Raw genomic sequence first — 27,321 nt, 5'->3', positions numbered from 1 at the left:
ATATATATATATATATTTTTTAAAAACAAAAAAAAATTACCACGGTATCATCATTTCAGTGCATTCACACTTGCAATCCCGTCTTTTTAAACCGGCTTCAGCGAGCTGTCTTCTGATTGGCTAAATTATACAGCAAATTCTCTTTCTGTTTGTATTTTATTTTAATGACCAATTTCAGCTAAAAGCACTATTTAAACTTCATTTTATTTTATTTATTTATTTTTTAAACACAGTATGATACTTATTTCAATGCGTTCAAATTATAGCCTACAGTAAATTCTCTGTAAATTCTATTTGTATTTTATTTTAATAACTAGCCTATTTAATTTTTTTTCTATTAAGGTGTTAATGTAAAAGGACTCTACAACATATACATGTTTTATTTTTATTTTATAACACAGTATGATCATTATTTCAATGCGTTCACACTTATGTCCTGTCTCTTTAAGACCAGTTTCCCCGAACTGTCTTCTGATTGGCTAAATTATAGCCTACAGTAAATTGTGTTTGTATTTTATTTTAATGACTATTTAATTTTTGTTAATGTAGAAGGACTCTACAACATATACATGTTTTATTTTAATTTTATGACACAGTATGATCATTATTTCAATGTGTTCACACTTATGTCCTGTCTCTTTAAGACCAGTTTCACCGAGCTGTCTTCTGATTGGCTAAATTATACTGTAAATTCTCTTTCTGTTTGTATTTTATTTTAATGACCAAATATGACGCAATCGACAGGCGTCTCCCTCACACGCATAGCCCACACGTCCCGGTTCCTCGGTTAAAATAGCAATTTCTCACGATTTACAAATAGTTGGAAACATTTGGGATATTCTAAGTACTCAACTGAACAAAATATATAACACTGGTCTAGTGGTTTCTGAATATTTTACTGCAAAAATCCTACATAGTTCACCTTTAAGACCAGTTTCACTGAGCTGTCTTCTGATTGGCTAAATTATAGCCTACAGTAAATTCTCTGTAAAATTCTGTTTGTATTTTAATTGAATGACTAGCCTATTTTTTTTTTCTATTAAGGTGTTAATGTAGAAGGACCCTACAACATACATTTGTTTTATATTTATTTTATAACACAGTATGATCCTTATTTCAATGCGTTCACACTTATGTCCTGTCTCTTTAAACCTGCTTCCCCGAGCTGCTAAATTATAGCCTACTTAAATTCTCTTTCAGTTTGTATTTTATTTTAATGGCAATTTTTTTTCTATTAATTAAGGTGTTAATGTAGAAGGACCCTACAACATATACATGTTTTATTTTATTTTATTTGTATTTATTGTATTTTTAAACCCAGAGTATGATCATTATTTTAGCGCGTTCACACTTGTCTCTTTAAACCGGCTTCACCGAGCTGTCTTCTGATTGGCAAAATTATAGCCTACTTAAATTCTCTTTCAGTTTGTATTTTATTTTAATTACAATTTTTTTTCTATTAAGGGGTTAATGTTGAAGGACTCTACAACATATAGATGTTTTATTTTTATTTTATAACACAGTATGATCATTATTTCAATGCGTTCACACCGGTTCACACTTATGTCCTGTCTCTTTAAGACCAGTTTCCCCGAGCTGTCTTCTGATTGGCTAAATTATAGCCTACTTAAATTCTCTTTCAGTTTGTATTTTATTTTAATGACAATTTTTTTTCTATTAATTAAGGTGTTAATGTAGAAGGACCCTACAACATATACATGTTATATTTTATTTTATTTTATTTGTATTTATTGTATTTTTAAACACTTATTTAAAGCGCGTTCACACTCGTCTCTTTAAACCGGCTTCCCCGAGCTGTCTTCTGATTGGCTAAATTATAGCCTACTTAAATTCTCTTTCAGCTTGTATTTTATTTTAATGACATTTTTTTCCCTTTTAATTAAGGTGTTAATGTAGAAGGACCCTACAACATATACATGTTATATTTTATTTTATTTGTATTTATTGTATTTTTAAACACTTATTTAAAGCGCGTTCACACTCGTCTCTTTAAACCGGCTTCCCCGAGCTGTCTTCTGATTGGCTAAATTATAGCCTACTTAAATTCTCTTTCAGTTTGTATTTTATTTTAATGACATTTTTTTCCCTTTTAATTAAGGTGTTAATGTAGAAGGACCCTACAACATATACATATTTTATTTCATTTGTATTTATTTTATTTTTAAACCCAGTACAATCATTATTTCAGCGCGTTCACACTTGTCTCTTTAAACCGGCTTCCCCGAGCTGTCTTCTGATTGGCTCTCAATGACATCACCCTGCGCTTCCGCACGCGCCGCTCCGCTCTCCTCCCATTTCTGGGCCGGTGTGGCTCTCCATCGGCAGCGCGCAGCTCCATTGGCTCAGGCTCGTGTCAGTCTGAAGTGATACTAGTGCGGACCCGCTACAAACTCCAGCTCCATCAGTGCGAGGAGAGCAAAGCGGGACGGGAGGAAAATGTTGCGGGTCTGCGGCGGCGGGACCGGCTGAGCGGCTCAGACTGATCGATAACTCCGGGAAGGAAGAACACACCGCCGGGAAACGCGCTACATGTAAGTGTGCTGCTCATATTCAATCAATTAAGAGTTGTTAGATCTGCCAAGCACACACAGTCCCACCCACAATATATTTCTTTATGATGCTTTTCACCATATGACACCTCGCATTGAACACAGACGCTTCTAAAACAGCAGTTTTCCCCGAAATTAAACTTCATTTCCCTGCATTGCTCACTGCCATCCTGGAGTTGCGATGTTTTGCCTGCAAAGAATATCATCTGTACATCGCATGCATTGTCACCGCATGAAATAATGATGATGTCTAGCCATAGATGCAGAACCTTTTCATATTTTATTCCCAGCACGTCCACATGCTGTGTTTGGGAATGGGCTGTGTGCTCTTTTGAATTTAATGGGGTCAGCAATTCGCTCAGTCTCTCCGAGCTGTAGATTCACGCGCGATACGGAGACCTGTCGTCCTCAAAACTTCTACACGTCTGCCACTTTAGGAGTATTTTGGGTCATTTAAAGGGATAGTTCACCCAAAAATGAAAATTACCCCATGATTTACTCGCCCTCAAATCATCCTAGGTGTGTATGACATTCTTCTATTAGACGAATATAATCAGAGTTATATTAAAAATGTCTTGGATCTTCTAAGCTTTATAATGGGAGTGAATGGAGATTTTTTTTAAAGTGCATCCATCCATCATATAACTGCTCCACACGGCTCCGGGGGGTTAATAAAGGCCTTCTGAAGCGAATCGATGCGTTTGTGTAAGAAAAATATCCATATTTAATATAGCCTTTATTAACCCCCTGGAGTCGTATGGAGAAGTTATATGATGGATAGATGCACTTTTATGATGGATGGATGCACTTTTATGATGGATGGATGCACTTTTATGATGGATGGATGCACTTTTATGATGGATGGATGCACTTTTATGATGGATGGATGCACTTGTATGATGGATAGATGCACTTTTATGATGGATGGATGCACTTTTATGATGGATAGATGCACTTTTATAATGGATAGATGCACTTTTATGATGGATGGATGGATTCAGTTTTATGATGGATAGATGCCTTTTTATGATGGATGGATGCACTTTTATGATGAATGGATCCACTTTCATGATGGATGGATGCAGTAATATGATGGATAGATGCATTTTTATGATGTATAGTTGCACTTTTATGATGGATGGATGCACTTTTATGATGGATAGATGCAGTTATATGATGGATGGATGCACTTTCATGATGGATAGATGCAGTTATATGATGGATGGATGCACTTTCATGATGGATAGATGCAGTTATATGATGGATGGATACACTTTTTTGGGCTTTAAAATCTTGACCCCATTCACTGTCATTATAAAACTTGTGCAAGCAAGTGATTATAGTTAATAAAGTAATAAATATGGATTTTCTTTCCTCTAACAAACGCATGGCTTTACGTCTGAAGGCATTTTTCTAACCCCTTGGAGTCGTGTTGAGCAGTTATATGATGGATGGATGCACTTTTTTGGGCTTCAAAACCTCAACCCCCATTCACTCCCATTATAAAGCATAGAAGTGCGAGGACATTTTTAAGCATAACTCCAGCTGTGTTCGTCAGACAGAAGAAAGTCATACACACCTCGGATGGCTTGAGGGCGAGTGAATCATGGGTGAACTATCCCTTTAAAATCAGTGAGATGATATAATGCAGTTGCTAGAAAGTCTTATCTGATTTAGGGCTGCTCGATTATGGAAAAAATCATAATCACGATTATTTTGGTCAATATTGAAATCACGATTATGTAACACGATTATTTCACACATGACTTTGGGAATGTGTTGCATTATTAAAAATACACCTTTCAACAATTCAATTGAAATTGTAACATTTGATGTACTTTTTGAACTATTAAAATAAATAATATAACATATTTTAAAATCAAAGTATAAAATTATTCAAGTAAAAATGAAAACCACAAATAAATAAGATCAACAATATGGTTCGGCTAGATATGCTTTTCAGGTACGTCTAATATTAGTTTTCAGGTACAGAAATGTATCAAATGTAAAATAACATTGCATATTTGAGTGCATTAATTAAAGATTAATCCTATTAAACTTACAAAAGCTAATCAATCAAGAGCAGTGAGTGATGTCCTTGTCTTTTGTTGTTTGACATTAAACAGACAGCAGTAAAGGCTACTGCCCCTTTAAGACCTAATGCTACTGCCCCTTTAAGACCTAATGCTACTGCCCCTTTAAGACCTAATGCTACTGCCCCTTTAAGACCTAAAGCTCGGATATGCGTCGTCTTTCTCGACTGTATTAAGTTCACTTAAGGCATATACAGACTATGTCTGCTAGAATACTCATACAAGATACTTTTTTGTGTGAGTTTGTCCGTTCAAGAGCAAGACTTGAAAGAGAACTCAATATGTGCGCGCTGTGAGACGTGTGCGCGCTGTGAGACGTGTGCGCGCTGTGAGACGTGTGCGCGCTGTGAGACGTGTGCGCGCTGTGAGACGTGTGCGCGCTGTGAGACGTGTGCGCGCTGTGAGACGTGTGTGCGCTTTCGGATGAGTGCACAGAGACACATTTTCTCACAGCGCGCGCGGCTTCTCATTCGCGTCTTCTGACACTAAACACGGGTGATGACGGAGAACATGACTGGTCATATTCGTACATACGGCAGCACTCGCATGCATTGAACAACGTTTACGAAGAGAGAATTATTTGAAAAATATGAGGGAAAAAAAGGACGTTTACACGGCACCCCTGCTCTCGTCAGTTTAATTTTCAAGTGGTTAAACAAATTCGTGGTGTTCCCTTGCGTTGCAGCCACTGCCATGTAGCAAATCTTGCACGTAGCATGTTTCTGCTCGTCGTCTGATTCCTCGAAGCCAAACTGTTCCCAGACAACGGAGTTGGTTTTGCCTTTTTTGCTCACCAAACGCTGCTGTAACTGCCCTCCTTCTGCCATCTTTACTCGCGCCGAGTTTTTAAACTCCAGCGGATGATATGCACACGAGTCACGAGACTCACAACCTGAGAGAGATTGTGGCTTCGGGAGGGGCGGATGTGTGCGTGCGCGTTTCATTCAGAACGCAAGACAAAATAAGAGTGTTCTTGCAAAACTGAACATGGCAAAATAATTGTTTTTTCTCGATTGTACTAGTTTGGTGATCGTTGGGAGCCGAAATCGAAATCGAAATTCAATTAATTGCACAGCCCTAATCTGATTCTCGTGTGTGTGTGTTTCTCAGCTTTGCGATCGTCTGGACGTCTGAGTTCTCCGTGGTGTGCCAGCCCTCTGTGGTCTCTCCATGCCTCCGTCTCCTCTAGACGACAGAATTGTGGTGGCGCTGCCAAGGCCTATACGACCTCAGGAACTCCGACTCCGCCTGGACACCACCAGCTTCCTGGAAGCCACCGCGAGCACCGTCGGTCAGACGACGGTCATCAGCAGCACCACCGTGGTGAAGATCCAGGCGACCAAGCTTTCGTATATGCCCTCGTCCAGCGGCTCCACGCGCTCGCTGACGTGTGGATGCAGCAGTGCCAGCTGTTGCACGGTCACCACCTATGAGAAAGACGGCCAGGTCAGCGCCAGCAGCCCCAACTTGAACTCCGGAGTGGGCTATGGCGTCCACGGGAGCGCGCCCGCGGGGCATGGGAGCGCGCCCAGCCTCACCTCCAGCCTGACCAGGGGCGGCATGCGGGTCATCCACCCTAACGAGCTGGCCAAGAAGCTGACGCAGTGCCCGCTGGGACACCCGGTGGGGCCGGTGCCCGTCATCATCGACTGCCGGCCCTTCATGGAGTTCAACAAGAGCCACATCAGGGGCGCCGTGCACATCAACTGCTCGGACAAGATCAGCCGCCGGCGGCTCCAGCAGGGCAAGATCACCGTGCTGGACCTCATCTCCTGCCGCCAGAGCAAGGACTCCTTCAAAGGGATTTTCTCCAAAGAGCTGGTGGTGTACGACGAAACCACGGTGGACCCGGGCCGCTTGACGCCCTCTCAGCCCCTGCATGTGGTTCTGGAGTCGCTGCGGAGGGAAGGAAAGGACCCCATCGTTCTTAAAGGTAATGGAATCTTCTTATTTTGAGAATACACATGAAAATGCACTATCCAAACTTAAAGGGTTAGTTCACCCAAAAATGAAAATTCGGTCATTAATGACTTATCCTCATGTCGTTCGACACCCGTCAGACCTGAAGATGAAGATATTTTAGTTGAAATCTGATGGCTCTGAAAGTCCTCCATTGGCACAATGGCACGGTTCACTCTCAAGACCCTTAAAAGGCACTAAAGACGTCGTTACAAAGTCCATCTCACTACAGTGGCTCTAAAATAACTTTATAAAGCGGCGAGAATAGTTTTTGTGCGCAAAAAAAACCTAAATAACGACTTACATAGTGATGACGATTTCAAAATAATGCATCATGAAGCTTCAAAGCGTTATGAATCAGTGAGTCGATTCATGATTCGGATCGTGTGTCAAACCGCCAAACTGCTGAAATTTGGCGATTCAAACCGCTGAAATCACGTGACTTTGGCGATTCAAACCGCAGGATTCGACTCACTGATTCATAACGCTTTGAAGCTTCATGAGGCCATGTTTTGAAATCGTCATCACTATATAAGTCGTTATTTAGGGGTTTTTTGGGCACAAAAACTATTCTCGCCGATTCATAAAGTTATTGTAGAACCACTGTAGTGAGATGGACTTTGTAACGACGTCTTTAGTGTCTTTTAAGGGTCTTGAGAGTGTAAAATGTGCCAATGGAGGCCTTTCAGAGCCATCAGATTTACACTAAAATATCTTCATTTGTGTTCTGAAGATGAACGGAGGTCTGACGGGTGTCGAACGACATGAGGGTGAGGAATTAATGACAGAATTTTCATTTTTGGGTGAACTAACCCTTTAAAGGGCTGTAATTTAAGAATGCTTTGGAGTATAGACCTTTTAAAGCAGACACTCGGCAGATTATTGCTGGAGTGAAAGCAAGAATATGAAAGTATGAAAAAGTTATGGAAGTCTACATTTACTGTAAATAAAAATATTTTTTATTTTATATAAAATATATATTTTACAAAAAAAATTTAATCTAAAATTACTATATAATCAAAGCCATATGTCTAACCAAGTTGTGTTCGAAATTTGAAGTTGATATCACAAAAATTGAAGTTCCCATGAGATTTTGTTTATGCGCTATACCAAAAATAGCCACCGGGTGTCATTGAAATTCCATCGATTGTTTTTTCGATGCATTTTCCTGTAAATTTCTGTCCAAATGTCACTTCCATCACAAAACGGTCACCAAATATGGAACCTTGAGACTCAGACCTTTCCGATGATATGTGTTTTGTCAAGTTTAGATAAGATTTTGATTATAAAGTTGTTCAAATATGTTGTAATATGAAACATGACGCCGCCCACTAGGGGAGGAGCCCGCTAGAAGAATTTACAGTACCATTTCCATGGTAACGCAACGTACAATTTCAAAATGGTTTTGAGTTTGTAAGCTTTCGAATGATACCTAATTTATGATAATTACTAAAATATATGATACGAAAAAAGGCGATCAAAAAAAGAGTGCCAGGCGTCCCGCCAGCGGGACGGTGACAGTTAAGGGTTAAAGGGACGGTTCACCCAAAAGTTTGAAAATTTAAAGGGATAGTTCACCCAAAAATGAAAATTCTGTCATCATTTACTCACCCTCAAGTTGTTCCAAACCTGTATGAGTTTCTTTGTTCTGCTGAACACAAAAGAAGAGATTTTGAAGAATGTTTGTAACCAAGTAGAGAGAGCAACCATTGACTACCATAGTAGGGAAAAAAATACTATGGTAGTTTATCATTGCTCTCTCTACTTGGTTACAAACATTCTTCAAAATATCTTCTTTTGTGTTCAGCAGAACAAAGAAACTCGTACAGGTTTGGAACAACTTGAGGGTGAGTAAATGATGACAGAATTTTCATTTTTGGGTGAACCATCCCTTTAAATTTTCACGGAGTTTCTTCTCACAATGGAAGTCAATGGGTGCCGTCAACTGTTTGATTACCAACATTCGTTAAAATATATCGTCTTTTATGTTCAACAGAAGAAAAGAAAGGCTCTAAACGACATGAGGTTGAGTAAATGAGGATTTTTGGGTGTACTGTCCCTTTAAGAAAGAAGTTAAGACATTCCATAAGAATGAACATTTTAAGAACTCTTAAAAAAATAAAGGGTCCGTAGGTCAAAGAACCATTTTTCAGTAATCAGTAACCATTTTTATTTTAATAATATTTTTGGTAACACTTTCTATGAAGCCCATGCTTATGAATTATAGCTCGATTTATACTTAGTATTACTATTGTATATATATATTCATAAACACCTAAACTGCATTATAAGAACAGTTATATTATTTTTATAATTACTTATAAGTCATGCATTTGCTTTTTCAATGTGCATAATCCATCATACACTGATATATGAGTATTAATAGTCAGTCTTATGGTTCCATGAATGTATTTAATATGCAGCCTGCATTGCTGTAATGTTATTATATCATAGTTACAATGACTTTAGTCATTCATATTTATTTCTGTCAAACAAGTGAATATATTGTTATTAATGTTCTTATAAACACGTATTGTGAGTGATAATACAGTTACTAACATCTATAAATGCATCATTGATGTCTTTAAGTAAAGAAGTAAGACATTTTAATATACATTTTTCACTTTACATTAGTACTAATGAACAATAATTTCTACAATAATGGGGAACGGTACAATAAAAAAGTATATTTTTTAATGTTACATACTAGCAAAACACTGCAACAATATACTTTTTAAAGTATAATTCCAAACGGCTATAAGCAATACCATGCATATGGCTGATATAGATTTTAACTAATCAAAATGACCATTCATGAGCCATTAAAGACATAATGGATAAATAATTGTTACGGCAAACATTTGTCTTTGGGAGTGTTTTATATTTGATCATATATAAATCAGTGTATGATGGATTATGAGCATGCGCATTGAAAAAGCAAATGCATGACTTATAAGTAATTATAAAAATAATGGTAACAATGGTAAGCTCTGTTCAGCATTAGTTCATCTTTGTTAACGTTCGGTCATCATGGTTAGTTCATGTTAGTTCACAGTGCATTAACTAATGTTAGCAAGATTTTAATAATGCATTAGTAAATTATTAAACATTAACAAAGATTAATAAATGCTTTATAAGTGCAGTTAATTATTAGGGGAGCGCGGGGTTAGTTGTAATGCGCATGTTTTAACCCTTTCCACACATGCCAGAATGACCAATCTTAGTGTATTTACTAGTTGCCATATCAACATTATTTAGAGAAAAAATAGTGCCAAAATTAACAAAAATCTCTGGAAGATATCACTGAACATGTATTTAATCATAGCAAAAGTACATTTCTTACTTAAGTTTTTTGTGTTTATTTAAAATAAGACAAATCTGATATTATTGTAATCTTATATCTGTTATTTAACAGTTGAGATTGTTCTTTAATGCTGATCTAACATCAGAAGACACGAGCTGCGGTTTACATCCCAGTTGTGCAGACGTGGTGTGTGTGTTAACACTGCGTTACAATGAGCCCCTATTAGAAATATGCCATTATATTCTATACTTTTATGAATTCTTTTGAGAAACCATGAGGAAAGGGTGAATAATGACTGAGAGTTAATGTTCAGAAATTATTCATTATTATTATGTTTTGAGTTATGCTGTATAGCTGTATTTAGCGAAGTGTTTGTAGTCAAACTCAAAAATCTGTTTATTTTTAATGATTAAAAAATGGCATTATTTTATTTAAAAAAGTTTAATCATTGTATTTTGTTGACAAAATATTTTAGTTTGTGTTGTATATTTTTTTTTAGGGCTGTCAAAAGATTAATCGCGATTAATCGCATCCAAAATAAAAGTTTGTGTTTACATAATATATTTGTGTGTACTCTGTTAATTATTATTTATATATAAATACACACACATTCATGTATATATTTAAGAAATATTTGCATGTATATACATTTATATAATCTATAATATATATAAATATAAATGTTTTATATATAAAAATATTTTTTTTCTCTCAAATATATACATGCTTCTGTGTGTATTTATATATAAATAATAATTAACAGAGTACACACACATATATTATGTAAAACAAACTTTTATTTTGGATGCGATTAATCGCGATTAATCTTTTGACAGCCCTAATTTTTTGATTATATCAGGTAAGATTTTAAGCTGTCGTTTGGTCATGTTACAATGTACTCCACCTATGGGGCATGTTGTCACATTTCACTTCCATTCTTTCGGGGTAAATTAAGAAAAATACACATTATACACTGTATTAATGAAACACAACCACATAACTGTACTGGACATGTGTGCAATTAATGTGTGAAAAAATAAATACTCTGAACTCCAAGTGGATTTACACAAACTGAGAAAGTCAAAAAGCGTTAGCTTGTGCCCCGCTCTCTCCACTAGTTCATGTTAACTAATGAACCTTATTGTAAAGCGTTACCAAAATGTAAGTATAACTGTTCTTATAATGCAGTATAGGTCTTAATGAGTGTTTATGAATATATTTATACAATAGTAATTCTTATAAATGGGGCTATAAGTCATTATAAGCATGGGCTTCATAGAAAATGTTGGCATATTTTTCACTATAAAGATTTTTTTGTGGAACAGAAATATTCCAAAATTCTTCATGGGACCTTCGATGGCAAAATAACGAACCTTTATTTTTAATAGTGCAAGTGAAAAAGAAAATGTTACATTTCAGTACATGTTTTTTTTTTTCTTAAGAAGAAAATTGAAGACTGAATGGAGGATATGCTTTTCTCGTGTGTTAGAAAAATAGCACTTGAGAAGAATTTCGTCTGTTTTTGTGCTGCCCTTTTCATTTCACGAACAGTCATCTGAGTCTCACAGAACTAGAGCGAGCTTCATTTCTAGAAATGACTCGCTATCCAACGCCTACTTTCTGTTTCACTGCCATATGATCTGCTTTTCATATGCACTTGTGCTTTCAGAAACACCATGGCACCCTCTCAAACGTGCCTCTGCCTGGAATTTTTTGGACTGACGCTTTTGAACAATCAAATGGGATTTTCACATTTAAAAAATGTTTGTTGTGTAATCCTGGGTTTTCTTGCTGCATGTTGTTGTACTGTATGTCTCCCACACTACCATTCAAGCGTTCAGGGTCAGGAAGATTCACTTTAAAGATATTAATACTTTTTATTCAGCGAGGATGCTTTAAATGGATCAAAAGTGATAGTAAGACATTTATAATAATGCAAAAGTTACATAAATGCTGTACTTTTGAACTTTCTATTAGGGCTGGCTGTGCGATATTGAAGAAAAATGCGATATCCTTGTTAAATAATGCGACATTCGATATGCGATACGATATTGCTTTAAGTGTGTAAAATCTAAATTTAAAGCATTTAAAGCATAAGCGACTGTGTTTACATGAATACTCATCAAGACAGCCATTTTGACATAACTGTGTGTGTATTTGACAGTTCGAGTGTGTAACAAGACACAAAAAAAAGAACGGCTTGTGCGCACGTTTCAGTGTGTGTGTGTCAGACAGCGCGAGACTGCAAGGAGTTGTTTTTCGCAAGTTATCGTGTTTAATAACTCGTTTTTAACGTCAAGCAAGTCACATAAGTATCAGTCGTGTGCTCAGTCTATTCTCTGATATATGCGTCAACCTAAAACGTACACTTCTCACAATGTTGAAGTAGCCTATTAAAATCATTCAGATATTGCGTTCCATTGCGATATGTACATTTGCGATATTTCGATATATTGTGCAGCCCTACTTTCTATTCATCAAAGAATCCTGGAAAAATAATAATAATCATAAATATAGTAAATCCTCATATCTGCATGATTAGTGAAGGATCATGTGACCCTCAAGACTGGAGTAATGATGATAAATTCAGCTTTGATCACAGGATATAAATTACACTTTATTATATATTCACATGGAGAACAATTTATTTAAATTGTAATAAAATTTCACATTTTACTGTATTTTTGATCAAATAAATGCATCTGCAGAATTGAACAATTTTAGCAAATGAACATGTATTTCGTCTCATAGAATGATGGTTTGCTGTACATTATCCATATGCTCCGCATCAACAAACGAGCCAGACAGTCTACTATTGACATGGCTGTAGGTTGTGGACTATTTGTGTCCATGTATGTCCAGCTGCCAGCGTGAAGTGACCGCTCCGCTGATCTGACCTCTCGCTGCGAGGGCCTTGGCAGCAGCTGATGGTGAAGAGTGAGCTTTATTCTAGCAGCGCTTCAGTCTGTTGCCGTCTTTTTCCTTGTTTGGCTGGTGTGGAGAGTCAAGGGACGATGGCAGAGCGCGTCTGTCTGCTGACGTCCCATCGACAACCAGTCCAAAAACTAGAATTACTGTATATGTGCGTTCTTTTCTAAGTTAACTTGTTTTTGGAAAGTTGTTGCATATACAACAAGCTTTGCCTTCTAGGACAAGAGAAAGGTCACATGCACTATATCGCCAAAAGTATTGGGACGCGCCTCCAAATCACTGAGTTCAGGTGTTCAATCCCTTCATGGCCACAGGTGTATAAATCAAATAAGCTTCTACACACATTAGTGAGAGAATGGGCCGCTCTCAGGAGCTCAGAGAACCGTGATCGGTGGACACCTGTGCAATAAGTCCAAATATTATACTAAATATTCCACGCTCAACTGTTAGTGGTGTTATAACAAAGTGGAAGCGATTGGGAACAACAGCAACTCAGCCACGAAGTGAAATCTCAGAGCGGGGTCAGCGCATGCTGAGGGTCACAGAGCGGGGTCAGCGCATGCTGAGGGTCACAGAAGTCGCCAACTTTCTGCAGAGTCAACAGCTCCAGACCTCCAAACTCCAGTGGCCTTCAGATGAGCTCAAGAACAGTGTGTAGAGCTTCAGGGAATGAGTTTCCATGGCCGAGCAGCTCATCCAAGCCTTACATCACCCAGTGCAATGCAAAGCGTGGGATGCAGTGGGGTAAAGCGTGCCGCTACTGGACTCTAGAGCAGTGGAGACGTGTTCTCTGGACCAATCACACTTCTTCCAGTGGACGAGTCTGGGTTTGGTGGTTGCCAGGGGAACGGGACTTGCCTGATTGCATTGTACTAAGTGTAAAGTTTGGTGGAAGGGGGATTATAGGGTGGGGTTGTTTTTCAGGGGTTGGACCCTTAGTTCCAGTGAAAGGAACTCTTAATGCTTCACCAAGACATTTTGGACAATTTCATGCTCCCAACTATGCGGGAACAGTTTGGGGACGGCCCCTTCCTGTCCCATCATGACTGACCAGTGCACAAAGCGTCGCTCCATAAAGACATGGATGAGCGAGTTTGGTGTGGAGGAACTTGAGTCCTGACCTCGACCCGATTGATCACCTTTGGGATGAATTAGAGCGGAGACTGAGAGCCAGGCCTTCTCGTCCAACATCAGTGCCTGACCTCACAAATGCGCTTCTAGAAGAATGGCCATAAACACACTCCTAAACCTTGAGGAAAGCCTTCCCAGAAGAGCTGAAGCTGTTAGAGCTGCAAAGGGTGAGCGACTCCATATTAAACACTACGGGTTAAGAATGGGACGGCATTAAAGCTCATGTGCATGGAAAGGCAGGCGTCACAAAATATTTGGCAATATAGTGTAGCAATATTTACTTGCGTTCAATTCTATTTGTATCCTTATTTTTATGCTTTTGAGATTTGCATTAGTTAGCTTACTAACATAAAACTACATTTTAATTGCTAGTGTTCCCAATCGGTTACTTTCGAGGTTCCACTAATATAGAGCCAAATATAAATATAAATATATTAGTAAATATAGTATTATAGTTATATTATAATACTAGTATTATAGTATAATGAATAAAGGAGATTATATATATTATAAAATGGAAATGAACATTGGTTATATTATAAAATTATAAGATGTAATTCTACTCATTATAATTTATAATACTAATTATATATATAATGTTGTATTTTATATTATATACTAATATTATAATGAATTATAATTAAGATTATATGTAAAATAAGATGTAATTATAATTTATAGTGCCTAATATAATTATATAGGTTATATAATGTTGTAATTTGTATAATATATTAACACTGCAGTTAATAATTAGTTATGGAGACTATTATAAAATGAAAATTGAGGTTATATTACAAAATTATACTCATTATAATTTACAATACCTAATTTAACTATAATTTTGCATTTATATTACATGATAATATTATAATTCATAATGTTATACCTAATTATGGAGATGATATATATTATAAAATGGAAAGGGAGATTATATATATATATACTACACTAACTATAATTTATATAACCTAATGCAATAATATATAATATTTAGGGCTGTCAAAAGATTAATCGCGATTAATCGCATCCAAAATAAAAGTTTGTGTTTACATAATATATGTGTGTGTACTCTGTTAATTATTATTTATATATAAATACACACACAAGCATGTATATATTTAAGAAATATTTGCATGTATATACATTTATATAATCTATAATATATATAAATACAAATGTTTTATATATAAAAATAATATTTTTTTCTTAAATATATACATGAATGTGTGTGTATTTATATATAAATAATAATTAACAGAGTACACACACATATATTATGTAAACACAAACTTTTATTTTGGATGCGATTAATCGCGATTAATCTTTTGACAGCCCTATTTATAATGCCTAATATAATTATATAATCTTGTAATTTGTATAATATATTAACACTGCAGTTAATAATTAGTTATGGAGACTATTATAAAATGAAAATTGAGGTTATATTACAAAATTATACTCATTATAATTTACAATACCTAATTTATATATAATTTTGCATTTTATATTACATGATAATATTATAATTAATAATGTTATACCTAATTATGGAGATGATATATATTATAAAATGGAAAGGAAGATTATATATATATACTACACTAACTATAATTTATATAACCTAATGCAACAATATACAATATTGTATTTTATGTGATTAATTTTGTAAAATGATTTGTGAAGGAGTTTTTACATGTTAGTACTGAACTGCTTCCCTTCTCACGTTGCATTCTGGGAATGCTCTCTCCGGGAAGGTTATATGCGATTTTAATCAGACTCTGCTCTTTCATTCTCATTCGCTGTGCATGTTATCGAGCATATCACGGCTCTTGCAGAATGCTTCCAGATAAAAGCTGTTTGTCTGAGAGAATGCAGACTCCCTGCGCTTCTGAACCAGTCAATATTGTCCCAAATCTCATGGAGCTCCGCGGAAAAGGCCACGTATTTAATTATTCCTCCATCAATCAAGAGGATCTTGGCCATTTGCATATGAGGTCTTGAACTTTCAGGAGGGTTTGAACATGGAGAGCAGATCTCCGTGTAATGCGCCTTTGCTGTTTGTGATCGTTCAGGACATCATGTGGCGTTTGCCAGTTTGTGAATGACAGACTTTCAGAGCATCTGAGCAACCAAATGTTGCTTGTGTAACGCAGAGCCGTGTCCATGCAGACATTTGGGAGTGTGTTTTTAGTGGAGCGTGCTGTGCCTTCATGCACAAATCATCTCTACAACTATTGCTTATTGAGGCTAATCATTTGCATAAACCCCTCATCTTAAAGGGGACCTATTATGCGAAATTCAACATATTTATGTGTCTGCAGTGTGTACAAAACCACCCTATTGTGGTAAAAATCCATTTTATTTTCTCCATAGATTGTCTCAGAATAAGCCGTTTGCAGATTCTATCAGGCCCCGCCCACGACTGCTGACAGACTCCGCCCTGTTATCTTAGCCCCGCCCCTCAGTGAGCTGTACATGTTCCAGCATGTTTATTATATTTTAAAAGTTATATTAAAAATGTTCTGGCTAATCCAAGCATTATAATTGCAGTAATAGTTGCTCTGTTTTTGAAGTCTATAAAAAATGCATCTGTCCGTCATATAACTGCTCCACGCGGCTCTGGGGTTTTAAAGCTACACTGTGTGATATTTTCCCCCATCTAGTGGTGAAAAGGTATATGACCATCCAGTGAATATTAGTTTCTCTTCCTCTCAATTCCGATTTCGTTTTAACTCCTACGGTGGCCAATTTAGTCCAAAATTAACATGGCTTCCAGTTCGACCTCGTCCACATTCGACACGGTGCCATCGAGTGTTAAAACGCCAAAGGCGAAGCTTGAATTTACGGGTATGTCCCTCTTTGGCTAATGTACTTTCAAGATGGAGGGGCAACATGGCGACCCGCATTCGAACCCTCACCCGTATGTATTTTCAATGACATATTATAAACTTACGAGAATACTTTATTACTTGAAAGAAGTAAATATACATTAATGAGCACATATATTTTTGAAAGAACTAAGTGTTTTTTAGCTAAGAATAAACAAAAAAAGTTACACAGTGTAGCTTTAACAGCAGAGATAGCAGTAGGCACTGTATATTACGCTGCTGTCTCTTTAATACACAGATCTAATACACACATGTGGTTTCTTTACGTTCATAGACATGACGAGTGTGTTTTTGATATAACCTTGTGTGTGTTTGACAGTTCAAGCGCAATAAGACTTGAAAGAGAACTTAGTTTAATACTCACAGGACGCTCCGTCTGACACACAGCTTTATGTGCGCCTGCTTTGGGTGTGTGTGTGTGTGTGTGTGTGTGTGTGTGTGCGCGCTCAGAAAACCATACATCAGATATTTAGACTGATGGCTTTAAAATGATGATGAAGAACTGCAATGTCACGTGAGCACGATAGAGATAATCTAAATCAAACTGATTTTTGGCAGAGTGTCCGAGGCACAAGTTGTCAAGGCTCCGCCCTCTTCTGGAAAGTGGGCGGGGCGCAGCAGCTCATTTGCATTTAAAGAAACATGCATGAAAACAGCATGTTTTTCCTTCCACTCAAAAATGTACAACATGGTATAGTAAATGATCTGTGGGGTATTTTGAACTGAATCTTCACAGACACATTCTGGGGACTTTTATATTACATAAATCATCCCCTTTAAAGTGTAACTTCACAGATTTTCAACCCGCTTTGTATTGTTACAATGTCGGTAGTATCCCAGTCCACGTACGGTCAGATCGACAGGGAGTTATAACTTATTATATACAGTGATAAACCTACCCTTACAATAACTGTTAAAAACTATTAAAAATGGATCACTATGGCAACAGCTTTCTCGGGTTTCATCGGGTCAGAACGGTCATTTCTTTCAGTTTTTTCCCCTCCCTTTTGGCCTAAAACACTATGTTCGTGATCATCCAGTTTGAAATGTTGACTCTAGGGGTGTAACGGTACACAAAACTGACGATTCGGTAAGTACCTCGGTTTTTGAAGTCACGGTTCGGTACGAGTTCGGTACAGCAGTTTTACAAAATTTATTTTTATTAAACAGTGGTTTACTGGGAAAAAAAGTGTTTGTACTTAAATGAATTAAATTATATCTAAAAGTTTATTGAAGATATTGCTGTAAACTATAGGGATCCCTTAATCACACATTAATATTAAAGGTTAACAACAGAGCCCAAACTATTAGCCTAAATTCAGTTGCTATTTATGTTTAGGTCTAATAATCAAAACTCAAATAACACACAAACATGTAAACTTCACATAAGGCAGTTTTTGCAATAACTTCTAAATCTAATTATAAAATAGTTTTTTCTCCAATTCGTTGTTGAAATATAATAATTTATACACAGTGTCTGTCATTTTCATGACAGGTTTAAACATAGTATTTTAAATAATCAAGGCATCACTACAGGTTAAGTAGAATATAATGAAAATATATTTATATTGTGCATATATATATTTAGCGAAAGAGTTCATCTCTCTAGTCAACTCACAGCTGTGGACACTGTACGACTGCCTGAGGTAAATGTGATGCTTTATGACATTGTTTAGTTTATAAGGTGTTATATTGACGTCTTTCCGCCGTTGAAACACTGATTTAGCGATTACACCACATATATACATGACAGTAAATTGTAATGTATCCTCAACATACCTTCAGATGTTCATTCATGTTTATTCTTTAGGAAGAGATGATCGATCGCGTTCACGCGCGGCCGCTTTAACTGTGATCAGTCACGCCACATTAAAGAGCGTCAAAACGTTAATCGTTTGAATTTCCTGATAAAATGAACTGAACACTTCATATGTTCGTGTGGGAACTCGGATTAAAAACTTTTGTTCGTGAAATGAGTAGCATGTAGTCGTTTGAACTTAAAACTTACTGTCAAGACAATTAAACAATATTGACTTTAACTGGAGCAAATTATTTGAGCTAACTTAAAAAGTTGAGTGCAAAAGGTTGTCTATTTTTTTCAAGTTGGCTCAACTTTAGTCGTCTTGACAAGTTTTAAGTTTAAAAAAGATTACTCATTAGATGAACAAAAGTATTTAAGTTGATGTTAACTGGAGTGGATTATTTTAGATTATTTAAAACGTTGAATGCGCTAAGAACTTTTTTTTTTTTTTACAGTGCAGTGCATTATGGGTTTTGAAGTTTTCTTACCCATTTGGCAAAAGGGAATAAAACGGCTTTATTATTTAAAAAAAAAAAAACTACTTTTATACTATATATGCAGACAAGTTTTATTAAAAGCCCATTTTGTTAGCCCTTTAAGGGAATTTGACTTGTACAGACACACAACCTTCCTTTGCCAGGCAGATTTTTTTAGACTTAGTTTAAGTTTTGAAAGATTTGAGCGATGGTGCTTCTCTGAGAAACTCGTTTGTGAGATATTGTCACTGTGGCTCTTTTAGAAACAGTATCAGTGGGTACTGTGGGTTTCTATAAATGAGCAACCGTTGAAGGGGCTTTCCTGCGTGCGATTAATCAGCGATTGTGTCACCGCAGGAATCCCCTTCAGTCTCAGTCTCTCCCACTGGATGATGAAGATGAGGATGAGGACGATGAGGTTTTGAATGAGAGGCAGGTTAACAGGTGTGACAGGTTTCACATTTGACTAACTGAAATTTAACAGACTATATCTTCACACCCTTTATATGTTAGCGGAGGAAGCGCAGATGTCCAGGTTAAACATTCAGCTGAAGGTGTTTGCTTGTTTGCTGATGTTGGTTCTTTGTCATCTGTGTTACAGCTGTTGTTTGCTCAGAGCTGGAGGTTTACCAGATGCTTTTGTACATCAGTATGAAAGCTCATAACCTAACTTGGAAAATGGAGATTATATATCATATAATATAACTTATAAAAAATGATATAATTATACTAATTATAATTCATAATACCTATTATAATAATATTTAATGTTGTATTTTATAGTGTATAGCAATATTATAATATATATTTAACACTATTATTATTATTATTTAATATAATATTAATGATACAATGTAATTATAATTATATAATATTAATTACAATTAATAATGTATTGATTAATTATCGCTTTGGATAAAAGCATCTGCTAAATGCTTAAACGTAAATGTAAATTATAGAGATTATATTATAAAATGTAAATACAGATATATTATATTATATTATGTTATATCTATTATATTTATTATATTATATTAATTATATTATATTACTTATTATATTATCTTTATATTATATAAATTATATAAATTATATAATCTTTATATTAATTATATATTATATTTTATTATATTTTATTTATTATATTTTATATATTATATTATATTATATTACTTATATTTATTATATTCATTATATTATATTATATTTTTATATTATTTTATATTATACCTAATTATAATGATATATAATGTTGGATTATAATAATGTATAGTATTATAAAATGGAAATGGAGATTAAATTAGATTGTCATAAAACATAATTATAATATACAAATTATTGAAATGTCTAATAACAATATATAATGTTGTATTTTATGTTGTATAATTATAATGATATAATATAATGTATACTATTGTACATATATAGTAATATTATAATTACTATTTTTAAATTCGTTGTTGTAAATGTTCATCATGTAAATGGATATTCAAATAGTTTGTTATAAAAGACAATTATTATCTGAAATGTCTGTATTTTATGTTGTATAGCAATATTATAATTTATATTGAATAATATAATCATATAATATTAATTAGAATTAATAATGTTTTAATTAATTATCGCTTATGATAGAGATTATATTATGAAATGGAAATAGAGATATTATATTATGTACTTATGATCATAATAATAATTTATAATAACTAATATAATGATAATGTTGTATTCTATAGTATATAGTAATATTATAATTAATTAATTATGAAGTATTATACAATGCAAATGGTGATTAAATTACATTGTTATAAAAGACATAACTATTATATACAAAATGAAATGTCAGTAGTAAATTTGTATCAAATGTTTCTTAAATATGAATGCATGTCTTAATATAGTATGTGATAAGCAGCAACTGCTCTCGGGAGATATTATTAATCATCCGGCATGCAAATAAGACAGATCTGTCACGCGATCTGGAATGTGTTCAACCTGAAATGCAAATTGCATGCAAATTTTTTTAGTGTGTTTGTCATCTGACCTCAAAAACAGGACATGTGTCATATGATGAGAGAAATGAGGACGCATCTGCATAGAGTTTCACAGACACAAAACACACATGAAGGACAGAAATGTTCATTTAAACATTATTCTATTAAAGGAGTAGTTCACTTTAAAATGAGCATTTCCTGATGATTAACTCATCCAAGATGTCCATGTCTTTCTTTCAGTGGAAAAGAAATGAAGTTTTTTGAGGAAAACATTCCAGGATTTTTCTCCACATAATAAGCAATTTAGGTTAAAAAGTATATCAGTGTTTATTTTTTTAAGTAAATGTCTGATGGTTTGTGTAGATCAGACTCTCTTCCTCTGAAACTGCAGTGATTTGGACCTTCAGCCGTTGGTTCCCATTGAAGTCCATTATGAGCAGAAAAATCCTGGAATGCTTTCCTCAGAAAACTTCATTTCTTTTCCACTGAAGAAAGAAAGACATGATTGGATGAGATGGGGGAGAGTAAATGATAAGTTCATTTGGAAGTGAACTCATCCTTTAACCCTCTGGGGTTCTTCATTTATGGGTCACACTCGGGACACTTCGGGTCAAAAATGACCCAGAGGGCAGGATTAAGATAAAAAAGATTTGAGTAAAATCAATGAAATATATTTTTGTTCAATATTTTTTTTCTTTTTTGGTGTTTTGAGATAATTTTATGATTTATAATTAATATTTATGCAATAATTATGACCCATTTTTTCCATTGAATATTAAAAAAAAAATAAATAAAAAAAAAAAAATAATATATATATATATATATATATATATATATATATATATATATATATATATATATATATATATATATATATATATATATATATATATATATATATATATATATATATATATATATATATTTATTATTATTATTATTATTATTATTTTAATTTTTTTAATTTTTTTTATTTTTTTTTATTAAAGTGGTATTTCATTTTAGAGTCAAGCCTAGGCCTCATGAAAGCAATTTTTTAAATGAGATCGGTGCCATCCGGTGGACACATTGAGCATTTTTATCACGCAATAGCACATTTTTACCACTATAGTGGATCTTGCATTTTATAATAATAAAAAAAAAAATCGTAGCTTCATCGGAATGGTCCGAAACTTGGTGACTTTATTGGTACTTGGTATATGAACACATATTTGGGGTATTGGGGACAGGATTTGAAAAGTCTAAGGTCGTAAAAAAAAATATTCACACTCAGGACCTTCGGGTCAAAAATGACCCCCATAGAAAATGAATGGGAAATTGATTTTTTTGTGTGCATACAATCTACAAATCAGCCAGGATGCAGAAAAAAGGACTCAACAGTGAAGGGGTGAATCTCTAAAACATCAAGAGTGCAAAACAGACAAAAAAACTCACACACTTATACACACAAAAACACACGCACACACAAATTAACGCGTGCCATTCCAAAAGCTAATTGTGTTATGTTTTTTTGTCTGTTTTGCACTCTTGATGTTTTAGAGATTCACCCCTTCACTGTTTTGTCCTTTTTTCTGCATCCTGGCTTATTTGTAGATTGTACGCACAAAAAAACTCTGTATTTTCATATTTTCGCCAATTTCCCATTCATTTCCTATGGGGGTCATTTTTGACCCGAAGGTCTTGAGTGTGACTATTTTAGACCATTTAGACTTTTCAAATCCTGTCCCCAATTTTTTTGGGTGTTCATATACCAAGTACCAATAAAGTCACCAAGTTTCGGACCATTCCAATGAAACTTTTTATTTTAAAAAATTCGGGTCAGAAATGACCAAAGAGCCCCAGATGGTTAAGCAAATTAGAGTTTCTATATGTTTGTACAAGTGGCTCTGTTTTGGTGTTGTGAGGTGATGTGTGTATGTGTTTTTAAACTAATGAATGTTTTTGCGCTGGTCTCTTACAGGAGGCCTTTCTGGATTCCGGCAGAGCCACGATGATCTGTGTGAGAACTCTCTTCACCTGGAGGAAGCCCAGGACGGCAGTACCGCGATGGGCCTGTCGGGGGCGCTACCTCATTCCCTGCCCTCCACACCTGATATAGAGAACGCAGAGCTGACGCCCATCCTCCCCTTCCTGTATTTAGGCAACGAGAGAGACGCTCAAGACCTGGAGCTGATGCAGCGGATGGACATCGGGTTCATCCTCAACGTCACCACACACCTGCCGCTCTTCCACTACGAGCTCGGCCTCTTCAGCTACAAGCGCTTGCCCGCCACAGACAGCAACAAGCAGAACCTGCGGCAGTACTTCGAGGAGGCCTTCGAGTTCATAGGTAGGACATCACATTATTGATATGATTGGAGAGTGTCATGAAACCTGTCAAGAACGTGTTCGGCTCAGAGTTCAGCCCCAAAATCAAGAGGAAAAAGAGGAATTACATTTTAATGAAAGAAAATCAAGACTGTTTTTTAAGACTAAGACTAATAAGCTTCAAAAAATATATAAACAATGTATGTGTGTGTGTGTGTGTGTGTGTGTGTGTGTGTGTGTGTGTGTGTGTGTGTGTGTGTGTGTGTGTGTGTGTGTGTGTGTGTGTGTGTGTGTGTGTGTGTGTGTGTGTTTATATATATATATATATATATATATATATATATATATATATATATATATATATATATATATATATATATATATATATATATATATTAGGGCTGTCAAAAGATTAATCGCGATTAATAGCATCCAAAATAAAAGTTTATGTTTACATAATATATGTGTGTGTGTACTCTGTTAATTATTATTTATATATAAATACACACACAAGCATGTATATATTTAATAAAAAAAATATTATTTTTATATATAAAACAATTATATTTATATATATTATAGATTATATAAATGTATATACAGTATATACATGCCAATATTTCTTAAATATATGCATGAATGTGTGTGTATTTATATATAAATAATAATTAACAGAGTACACACACATATATTATGTAAACACAAACTTTTATTTTGGATGCGATTAATCGCGATTAATCTTTTGACAGCCCTAATATATATATATATATATATATATATAAAGTACATTTTATCTGTAACTATATATATTTTTTATTTATTTATTTATAAATTATATTATTGTTATATTTAAATGCACAAAATCCTCAAAATTACAAATTATGTACAATTATTATACATAATGCATGTTCACATAGAATATTACTATATATATATATATATATATATATAATATTTAATTGCTAATAAATTATATTATATTATTAAAAAAATAAAACAATACATTAAAAGTACATTTTATCTGTAACATATATATATATATATATATATATATATATATATATATATATATATATATATATATATATATATATATATATATATATATATATATATATATATATATATATATATATATATATGCAAACTCAAAATGAAAAATTCTGTTAAATTATTATATATAATACACGTTCACATAGAATATATATATATATATATATATATATATATATATATATATATATATATATATATATATATATATATATTTACTAAAAAATTATAAATAAAACATTATAATACATTAAAAGTACAATTTATATATATATAATTGAATATTACTATATATAATATAAAAATATACTGTATACAATGTTTCATTCAAATTATATAATAATAATAATAAAAATAATAAAACATTAAAAGTACAATTTATGTTTAATTTTACATATATTATTATATTACAAATACATATTTATATATTTTACAAATTATTAATTAAAATAATAGTTAAAATGTATGTATAAGTATATATATTACACTCTATATAATTAATAATTAAATTATAATAATAAAAATGTCAATTTTTCAATTTTCCCTTGTTTCTCATATATATATTAGTGCTGGGGAAAATTAATCGTGATTAATCGCATCCAAAATAAAAGTTTGTGTTTACATAATATATGTGTGTGTACTGTGTATAATTATTATTATGTATATATAAATGCACACACATGCATGTATATATTTAAGAAATGTTATATTTTTATTTTATAAGATAAATTAAATATACAGTAAATACATGCAAATATATCATAAATATATATACATGCATGTGTGTGTGTATTTATTTATATATACATATACATACATAATAATTATACACAGTACACACCCATATATTATGTAAACAAATATATATATATATATATATTAGTGCTGGGGAAAAATTAGTCGTGATTAATCACATCCAAAATAAAAGTTTGTGTTTGTATATATATATATAGATAGATAGATGGATGGATGGATTGATGGATGATAGATAGAGAGAGAGAGAGAGAGAGAGAGAGAGAGAGAGAGAGAGAGAGAGAGAAAGAGAGAGAGAGAGAGAGAGAGAGAGAGAGAGAGAGAGAGAGAGAGAAAAAGAGAGTTATATTAGTAAGTAAAAGGGAGACATTAGTGACAAGACAAATGGTAATTGAAATAAATCCATGTCCATTTATTGTATATTCCTGTAAGCATAAAATCAGGACATTCTTGATGAAGCAGTTTATGTTTATTATGCAGTGGCGTTTTCCCAGTTCATCATTACATCTGTTTGATGGCTTGATCTGGTTCTGCGTCTGAAGTGGTTTTGTTGTCCGTCCACAGAAGAGGCTCATGGGGCCGGTCGAGGGCTCCTCATCCACTGCCAGGCCGGCGTCTCTCGATCCGCCACCATCGTCATCGCATACCTGATGAAACACACCTGGATGACCATGACGGACGCCTACAAGTTTGTCAAGTCCCGGCGGCCCATCATCTCGCCCAACCTCAACTTCATGGGTCAGCTCTTAGAGTTTGAAGAGGACCTGAATAACGGCGTCACTCCGCGCATACTCACGCCCAAACTCACCGGCGTGGAGACCGTCGTATAGGAGACCATTCCCACACGGAATATGCTTTCTCGTTGCCATTTTAAGGCATCCTAACCCTTTTGGACGAGGATTTGGAGTTGCATGAGGAAAACGAACCTTGCCGTCCCGTCAGTGTTCAGCCAAACACTGTGCTGCGGTCATCCGATGGCTCCTGGCCGCTGGTGCTGGCTAAAGCCCTTGTGAAGGCTCGTGAGGTGTATCATTCTTCTTATTCTATTTTTCTACAGGAGAGCAACCACTGTGCAATAATCTGTGTGTGGAAAGCAGCCGGTGCGTGATCATGTGTGTATATAACCACTTGCTGGTTAGACATGCTACTGTTGTGTTTTTGTCACGGCTCTTCTCAGTTCGGTTCGGATTTTCTTCTTTATCACATTTAAAAATAGTCACCAGCTTTATCCATGTTTGTGTGAGCAGGTACAGTCAAAGCTAAATGTATTCAGACACCTTCAACATTCGCACATTATCACAGTTAAAGGGTTAGTTCACCCAAAAAGGAAAATTCTGTCATTAATTCCTCACCCTCATGTCGTTCGACACCCGTAAGACCTCCGTTCATCTTCAGACACAAATGAAGATATTTTAGTGTAAATCCGATCGCTCAGAAAGGCTTCCATTGGCACACTTTACACTCTCAAGACCCTTAAAAGCTACTAAAGACGTCGTTACAAAGTCCATCTCACTACAGTGGTTCTACAATAACTTTATAAAGCGACGAGAATAGTTTTTGTGCGCAAAAAACCCCCTAAATAACGACTTATATAGTGATGATCGATTTCCAAAGAAGGCATCATGAAGCTTTGAAGCGTTATGAATCAGTGAGTCGATTCATGATTCTTGACTTTGGCGATTCAAACCGCTGAATCGACTCACTGATTCATAACGCTTCGAAGCTTCATGATGCCTTGTTTTGAAATCGGTCATCATGATATAAGTCGTTATTTAGGGTTTTTTTGCGCACAAAAACTATTCTCGTCACTTTATAAAGTTATTGTAGAACCACTGTAGTGAGATGGACTTTGTAACGACGTCTTTAGTGTCTTTTATGGGTCTTGAGAGTGTAAAGTGTGCCAATGGAGGCCTTTCAGAGCCATCGGATTTCAACTAAAATATCTTCATTTGTGTCTGAAGATGAACGGAGGTCTGACGGGTGTCGAACGACATGAGGGTGAGGAATTAATGACAGAATTTTCATTTTTGGGTGAACTAACCCTTTAACTAAAACTAAAACCTT

General features: G+C 34.7%; 2 protein-coding genes across 2 annotated transcripts in view; both read left to right on the top strand.

The window, feature by feature from the left end:
- Positions 1 to 2,504, top strand: part of LOC307135635 (TATA box-binding protein-associated factor RNA polymerase I subunit A-like) — a gene marked incomplete at its 3' end in the record, with an annotated part of 26,333 nt that extends 23,829 nt beyond the window's left edge. The window contains exon 11 of the mRNA XM_079832208.1: positions 2,347 to 2,504. Within this exon, the coding sequence (XP_079688334.1) occupies positions 2,347 to 2,504 (158 nt within the window). The remainder of the gene's footprint in view (positions 1 to 2,346) is intronic.
- On the top strand, positions 2,372 to 27,321 carry dusp10 (dual specificity phosphatase 10). Its single transcript, XM_079831625.1, has 4 exons — positions 2,372 to 2,552; positions 5,774 to 6,596; positions 23,105 to 23,473; positions 25,822 to 27,321. The coding sequence occupies exons 2-4, from the start codon at positions 5,834 to 5,836 to the stop codon at positions 26,085 to 26,087; spliced, it is 1,398 nt and encodes a 465-aa protein (XP_079687751.1). The 5' UTR covers positions 2,372 to 2,552; positions 5,774 to 5,833; the 3' UTR covers positions 26,088 to 27,321.

The sequence above is a fragment of the Gobio gobio genome, assembly GCF_949357685.1.
Source record: "Gobio gobio genome assembly, chromosome: 12".
In the NCBI taxonomy this organism is placed as follows: Eukaryota; Metazoa; Chordata; class Actinopteri; order Cypriniformes; family Gobionidae; genus Gobio; species Gobio gobio.
The sequence above is the reverse complement of the archived record's forward strand: the minus strand, read 5'-3'. Positions and strand labels throughout refer to the sequence as shown.